Source organism: Clarias gariepinus, chromosome 12 (genome assembly GCF_024256425.1).
Source record: "Clarias gariepinus isolate MV-2021 ecotype Netherlands chromosome 12, CGAR_prim_01v2, whole genome shotgun sequence".
NCBI lineage: Eukaryota > Metazoa > Chordata > Actinopteri > Siluriformes > Clariidae > Clarias > Clarias gariepinus.
In genome coordinates this window covers 31,221,398-31,229,091 of record NC_071111.1, presented here as the reverse complement: position 1 = coordinate 31,229,091, position 7,694 = coordinate 31,221,398, and the positions used below count along the sequence as shown (strand labels likewise).

Below are 7,694 nucleotides of genomic sequence, written 5' to 3'. Positions count from 1 at the left end.
ACGAGGAGGAAGCAGGTCATGTGATACGCGCGGTCCTCACGTGACACTCGCAGGGGTTTATGGTACTTCTGGATCAGTGAGCGAAGAGATAATGGTACGTGTTTGTGTTTATTTATGGGTTTTTGTGCTTTTCCAGTGTTGGAAGTGAAATACAGTAACAGAAAAAAAAACACTGTGTGTGTGTGTGTGTGTGTGGAGAGAGAGGGAGAGTGTGTGTGTGTGTGTGTGTAGAGAGAGAGGGAGAGTGTGTGTGTGTGTGTGTGTGGAGAGAGACTAAGTGTGTGTGTGTGTGTGCGGAGAGTGTGCGCGCGAAGAGTGTGCGCGCGTGTGTGTGGAGAGTGTGTGTGTAATGGCTGTGCTTGTGTGTGCCCTCCCTCCCCCCCTCCACCCCCGGGGCAGACTGCTGCACTGACTCAGGGCCTGGAGCGAATCCCCGGACAGCTGGGCTACCTGCTGATCAGCGAGGATGGAGTGCTGGCTGTGAGCTACTTTGTTTATTTGTTTTGTTATTCAGTAAACAACACACCACCGTGACACAACATCCTCTATATGGCTCTGTGCTGTAATTGAAGTTTCAGTGTCACACTTTACCAGAAGTGGTCATGAAAAATTTCTCATCAGTCATTGCGCCTTGTTGGAGCTCCAAAAGGGATTATATATTTATTATTATTATTGTTGTTGTTATTATCGAGAACAAAATAATACTACTATGACACAACAATTTTACATTTAGTATACACTACATACTAGCAATCTGTGTATTTCTCCACACCTCTTGTAAATTAATCAAATAATTGATTTGTATTGGAAATGTTTCATACTTTAATAGTTTGCTAAAGCTTAATGTCTGAGTAACCGAAGTGATCATTAATAATAAACATTTCAGTGCAGATCCATGACAAGAACTTGGTGGTAAAAAAAAGTATCATGAAGCAGGTCTTCGCTGAATGGGTGACATTTTCATAAACCTTTGTTAATTCTTGTTTATCATTGCGTTACCTTGTGCAAGTTCACTTTCGCACAACCTCCAGAGTGAGCTAATTTGTAGAAAGTCAAAATGTTGAGTTGGATTTCTTTCTATCCAGCAATGACCTGTTGGTTTTAATTAAATATAGTGAGCAGACTATCAGGACTGGGGAAGTATAATCACTACAGTAATTATATTAACATTTAAAAATGTATTCCTGTTCTTATAGAGCTCAACCTTATATTTGAACAAATGTGTCTAACTAAAGTGCACATGGGCTCAGTTTTTACCTGCCACACTGAAACTTTCTACTGGTATTTATAAGACTCACTCTGTCGGACTTAAGGACATATCAGACTTACGAATGTGCTCCCGGAAAAAGAGGGCTACCTATATATAGATTTTGTCACTTCTATCCCTCACAAACTCCCTCCTGCAACAGTGTCCTCACAGCTCAGCCTTGTGGAGAGGAAAATTATAGTTTTAGTGAAATTGTTAGTTTGTTAGTAAATTTTAGTTTACTGAAAATGATGTCAGCCACTGCACACTGCTGTTCATGAAAATGTAACAATACTGTATGTACAGTATATGTGGGTAATTTTTTTTTTTTTTTTTTACACAACTTTTATATACGTGAGGCAAACATTTCCTTTGTCATGTCTGTGTGTGATCTGAATGGCTCTCATGTCTCCCACAACACCAGAATATAAATACTGTTAAAAAGTTGTCCTGCATTAATAATTCTGATCCTCTCTAAGCTGAGAGATTGGGTTAGTTAAAGTATGATCACTGAGGGCTGACTTCCTTTTGTTTCTCTCAAAGCAGAGACATGCATACACTGATATACTGCACTCCTTAGAGAAAGGGAGAGAGAGATTAGGTAATAATCTGGTAATGTCCTCACATGCAGCACTCAACAGTTTTCTGCTGTTTTCTTTTTGCTAGTCTTCAGGAGAGCTGGAAAACGATGAACGTACAGCAGGTGTGATCATGCAGATGGTCCGCACAGCATGCCGCTTCAGGCTTCACGGTGCAGCAGAGCCTTTTCTGAAACGCATGTCAGGTGAGAGATGCAGCTCGATAGACTCTACACTGCACAGGACAAACACAAATACCTGCAAACTTTATTCTAAAGCCACGCTTATTTTGTCCACAGTGATGTTTGAGGACTATGTTTATGTTGTGACGATCTCCGGACAGAAAGTGTTTGTAGTGAAACGTCAGAACAACCAACGGGAACCTGTGACTGCCTAGTGCTGAAAGGGAGATGCAAGTAAATCCCACAGAATTAGTCCTTGGCGTGCAGTACACCAACCGGCTTCACCTGATGCCCCCTAAGGATTGAGGATTATTGATAAATATTTCTTCTCGAGTCTAATGGAAGGGGTTTGTTTTAACTGGCCTGAAAAATAGCTTTCCTTTCTTCCTTGACAACATGTGGCAGGAGTGGTGTGTCTGTAGAAATTCTGAATTGTATGTGGATGATGTTTAGACTGCATTATATATAGTGATGCATTATAATGTTTTTGTTAATCTCTTCTGCTAGTAATATCAAAATGTCAATATTTATCCACAATAATTTGTTTTAACTCATTGAGAGACATAATATAAATTGTGTCTCTCCAAATATGTTAAGCTTTAACTGAGGTGCAGATGGGCTCAGTTTTTACCTGCCATAATTAAAATTTCTACTGGTATTTATGACTTTTAATAATTATTAAATCTGTCAGATTCTTCAGATTTTTCTTGTTGAAGTTTCATTAGACATCAGTTAGGTTGGAGCAACTCTTGTGTTTGACACCAGACTTCAGTGGTGCTGCATCCAGCCTGCTGTCATGTTAAACAAACTGCCCTTTACACCAAACACTAACACTGTCAGCATGTTATGGGTGGCCTGTGAACCAAACAGCACAGGTGAGGTAGAGTCTGTGTACCCACTGTGTCTTACTGACATGTCATTAAAATCAGTGAAAGTTCTAAGATCTTTAATCTAATGAATCAATGTAAAGGTGATTCATTAGATTAACGAACTTGCAGTTATAAGTGTTTGAGATTTACAGATAATCTACCTGCAAAAAAAAAAAAAAAAACACAAAAAATGAGCTCCATACTGCAGGGTGATTTTTATTCTACAATAATTTCTGAACATGTGTAACATTAAATAATGGACCAGGTCCATGTTAAAATTTAGATTTTTGTGCAATTAATTGTGTAGCACTAGTTTAGAGTTGATTTGTTTTATTAACATTATTGAATCAGAAGTAGAAGCTGTTGGTGTTCATAGCATTTGATCAAAATAAAATGGTGGGCTTATGTTACCATGTTGCATTTAGGAGTTTAAGTTCAGTTAAGGAATATGTATTGTTCCCTAGATTATGTACAGTTAAAAAAAATTACAGGCAGATTAATAAAACTCACTGAAATCCCGCTTTACTGGCAGCAAATTCAAAAGAGAATATTTCTGTAATTTAAACTGAAGCGTTGCGCCCTAATTATTTAGTGTTCAGCTTTAGCATAACTAAAAGGGAGAGCCAGAAGGAAACACAGACATGAGGGCTCCCTGAGATGTAAAGCAACCAATCACTTCAACGTCAACAAACCTGAGTGATCAATGAGAGTGGGGAAGACAGGATCTAAACATACCAGTTCACCGTAATACTCTACGTCCCCTAGATCGGCCCCTTTACCCAAGACAAATCTATTTACAAAAGTTCTTGATTAAATAAATAGTTTTTAGCCTAGACTTAAACACTGAGACTGTGTCTGACACTCGATCGATAATTGGAAGACTTCCATAATTTTGGGGCTTTGTAAGAAAGAGCTCCGCCGCCAGCTGTGGTTTTCATAATGCGTGAACTGAAAAGCAGCCTGCATCCTTTGATTGAAGTAGGCCTGGCGGAAGACACTAGCAGTTCACTCAGATACTGCGGCAAGAGACCATTTAATGCTTTATACGTCAAACGTCGTATTTTAAAATCAATGTGAAATTTCATAGGGAGCCAATGCAGTGTGGATAGGATAGGGATGATGTGTTTGTATCTTCTGGTTCTAGTGAGGACTCTCGCTGCAATCAGACAGTAAGGCGTTACAATAGTCCAACCTAGAGGTGATAAAAGCATGAACTAGTTTTTCTGCATCGTTAAGTGACAATATATTGCTTATCTTGGCAATATTTCTAAGGTGAAAGAATGCTATCCTGTTGATTTTGTCTACATGAGCTTTAATATAAAGACTGGAATCTATAATCACACTGAGGTCTTTTACTGTTGCACTTGATGGAACACAAAGGCCATGCTGTGCGTACATTGTTACTATAACACACTTTAACTGAGACAAGATAGTGATCTGATATAACTTCAGACAGTGGAATAGTAAATATATTTCTTATACTTAATCCAAATAATATTATTATATCCAAAGTGTGACCTGCTTTATGAGTGGGTCCTACTACACACTGATTTACTCCTACTGAGTCCAGTATGGACATAAATGCTGTTCTCAGAGGGTCTTCTGGATTCTTAAAATGAGTATTAAATTCTCCAGCAATTAACTCTTTGTCTACAGAAACGACTAGGTTTGAGAGGAAATCTGAGGAAATTCACAGAAAAATTCTTTTCCAAATTTAATTTCATACAGGAGCAAAAGGAAAAAAAAAAGAAATTTAAATAAGGGTGCGTCTCCGTGGTACTTGCTCATATAATATAATGTTTTTTTAAATATATAAAGCAAAATCAAGTCAACTCGAGCGTATAAACTGAGCAAATACTGAGTAAGGTTACTTTAATAACTGTCACAGTACTTCTTACTTCATAAGATGAGGTTTGCTGATGATGTGTTACAGTATATAAAGAACAGATGGGATCTATTGCATAAACAGCTCATACCTGTGTGTGCAGGAAGCATGATAAATTACTAATTACTCTTATATGTAATAGTCAGTATAAATGTATGTTAAACTAGTGAAATACATTCATTATTGTTGGATTAACATCTGCACTGGTCTGACTCTCAGAGACCTAAAGCAGGTAAGTCCTGTGTAGATGTAGGACAGCTGACGAGGCAACACTTGGGCGTCTGGCATTTTTGCTTGTCTGGCTTGGTATGGACCTTTCTGCACAGTGTGCACTTCAAGAGGATCCACTTGATAGAGCAATTGGCAGGAGGATTTCTGATATAGTTTTGTAAACATGTAATATTGCATCACATTGGGCTTTGTATGAATGATTTCCTCTGGATCAAATCCTCTAAATGTAATTCTCCTGATGGCTGGCCAGCTGTTTATATAGGTACAGTGTTTGTGTGGACTGTGATTACTGTAATTCTTTCTTATTGGTAATTTATTAGTGAAAATAAAGCTTTTCCAAACACATTCTCCATTTCTGATGTCTTACCTGACAGTCAGATTCTTGAAAGAGAGAGTTAGCAGCAGTGTCATCACTTCACATGTGACAGCAATGTAAATGTAGTGGACTCCCACTGACTGTAGAAATACATCCTGTTTGACTAATGCATCCAGTTACAGTAAACTCTGCCAGGAGCTTCAGCCAGTTTTGCCATTTCTCAGTATGCTGACCTCCATTCTCCTTGCTCCAGCTATTTTTTCTTTACAGATGTTCTCACAGAGATAAAGGTCTATCCTCCTTTACCTTTTATCATCTTTTCACAACCTTCTTCAGATTTGTGAAACAGGAGTGATGTGTTTCACTTCATATGTAAAGAAATGGTCATATCAGGTCACATGGTGATGTATGTACAGCTAGTTCAATGCAGATTCTCCACTATGCCCACAATCCTGAGTACTGCTCTTCTGTCTGCACCATGCTCCCTTTGAATTTCTAGCATGGTTTGGTTGGATGTACATTACCATCATGCACAACATCAAGATTTTACTGTCCTGGCAGCCAGATGGTGGAAAAGGCCACGGTAAAATATATAAAGAAGTAAAGTTAAATATTTGTGCAGTTAGAGTGGTATGGATGTGACATATTAGTATTGGTAAAAAGCCCCAAAGTGTGAACAAGCCTAGTATCAGTGAATTCCTTTTATAATTTTCATGTAGTATCTTCTGCTAAAACCAAACAAATCCTCAACATTTTATGAGCATTTACATGTAGTTACATCTAGTGTTTATCAATGTTATAATTGTGACAATCACACAAACTTTTAAAAGAGAGTACAAGTTTTCTACAAACTCTGTGAGTCTTACAGACAGTTACAGAAAGTGTTACGCTCATACTATGAAATAGCCTTGAATAAACACAGAAAGTTTGGATTTGTAAACGTTTGTCATTTTTGACACAGTAGTATGGCTTAATTGACCTGACATTACAGTATGAGTCCTCTGTTGGTGGTGGTGTTGGTGGCTGCTCCCGGCAACGGGTCACCACAGTGTACCATTTATCCAGGCTTGGGACCTGCACTGCATCCAGTGGCTGGGGTTTTGGTCATTGGCTGGGAATTAAACCCAGGCCTTCCGCTTGGCAGGCGAGAAACCTACCACTGAGCCACCAATGTCCGGTGAATCAGTTCTCTACACGATGTATAAAGACACGATGGAACAGTGGATTTTGGAACAGTAAAAATATTCCTCATGGGAATTACTAAAATGATTACATCAGGGATTAATGCTCACATTTTTCGGTTCTTTCCTTTCTCTCACTCTTCCTCTCTTATTCCTTTCATAATTTTTCTCTCTTTGTACTTTTTGACGTTCAGCGCTGGACCTTACTGTAGTAAAAGGTTTAGTCAGTACAAGCATGTGTAGTTGCCAGTGTATCTTTACTGTATGAGTGTGGTTTGGTAAGAGCCCTATAAGTCATGGGTTCGCTTCCCCATGATAAGGCTGAATTGCTTATTGTCTCCTTAGAGAGACAGAAAGTGGATGAAGAGATTTTGAAAGAAAAATCAATAGTTAATGAGGTTTCTGGGCTTCTATTGCACAATACACAATGTTTATTTACAATGATTTTTACATGATTACTTTAAAAGGTCTTAACTAGGTACTCTCTGGATGTCTCAGTGTCTGGGTAGCTCTGTGTCCGAGAACTTCTGTGTCTGGAGATCTCAGTGTCTGAGTACTTCTGTGACAGTTTGGTGTTGGGACACACAGACACACACCATAATAACTTGTTTTTTGTTATAGTAACTGTTCAATTACAAAGTAAAAGATTTAAAGGATAAAAAAATTAAAAGATAGCTAAAATCATGTTTCTGAAGAATGTTAACCCCTTGCCAACCACCTGCAATACCCCTGCTGTAACCTAGCAACCTGTTAGCAACACCTGGACATTCACTCTACTGGAATTACAGATTATTATTACTATCATTATTCTTGTTATTATTATTATTAATGCTAAAACTTTTTTTCTTTATATTAATTGGTATTGGTCATTTTTATTTGATGTTTATGTTTAAATGATTTTATTTTTATAACAGCATTCAGTTGGTAAGATGTTTTGTGCCTGTAATTCCTCACTGTTTCTCTATCAGACCGTCAGCTTTTTGGTTTATTTTGTGTGTAATGTAATAAACGAGGTGCTTTAGGTCACTGGTTTCGGTCGTTACTCGGCGTTAAGTCGTTCCTGCGGCGGGAGATCGGACACTTTTCTCCAATCTGTGCTGACGTGTCGCGCTGCTCGGTGACCCGGATGTTGTTCGGCTCGGCGACGTCAGTGTGTAGCCTCCCTATGAGCGCGCGCCTCTGGTTCTCACCCCGGAAGTTCAACTC

The 7,694-nt window shown here is 38.6% G+C and overlaps 1 protein-coding gene across 1 annotated transcript; it reads left to right on the top strand.

Moving 5' to 3' along the window:
* On the top strand, window positions 1–3,285 carry lamtor4 (late endosomal/lysosomal adaptor, MAPK and MTOR activator 4). Its single transcript, XM_053508105.1, has 4 exons — window positions 1–94; window positions 400–480; window positions 1,913–2,030; window positions 2,124–3,285. Exons 1-4 carry the CDS (start codon window positions 92–94, stop codon window positions 2,219–2,221), a joined length of 300 nt encoding a protein of 99 aa, XP_053364080.1. The 5' UTR covers window positions 1–91; the 3' UTR covers window positions 2,222–3,285.
* The last annotated feature ends 4,409 nt before the right edge of the window (window positions 3,286–7,694 follow it).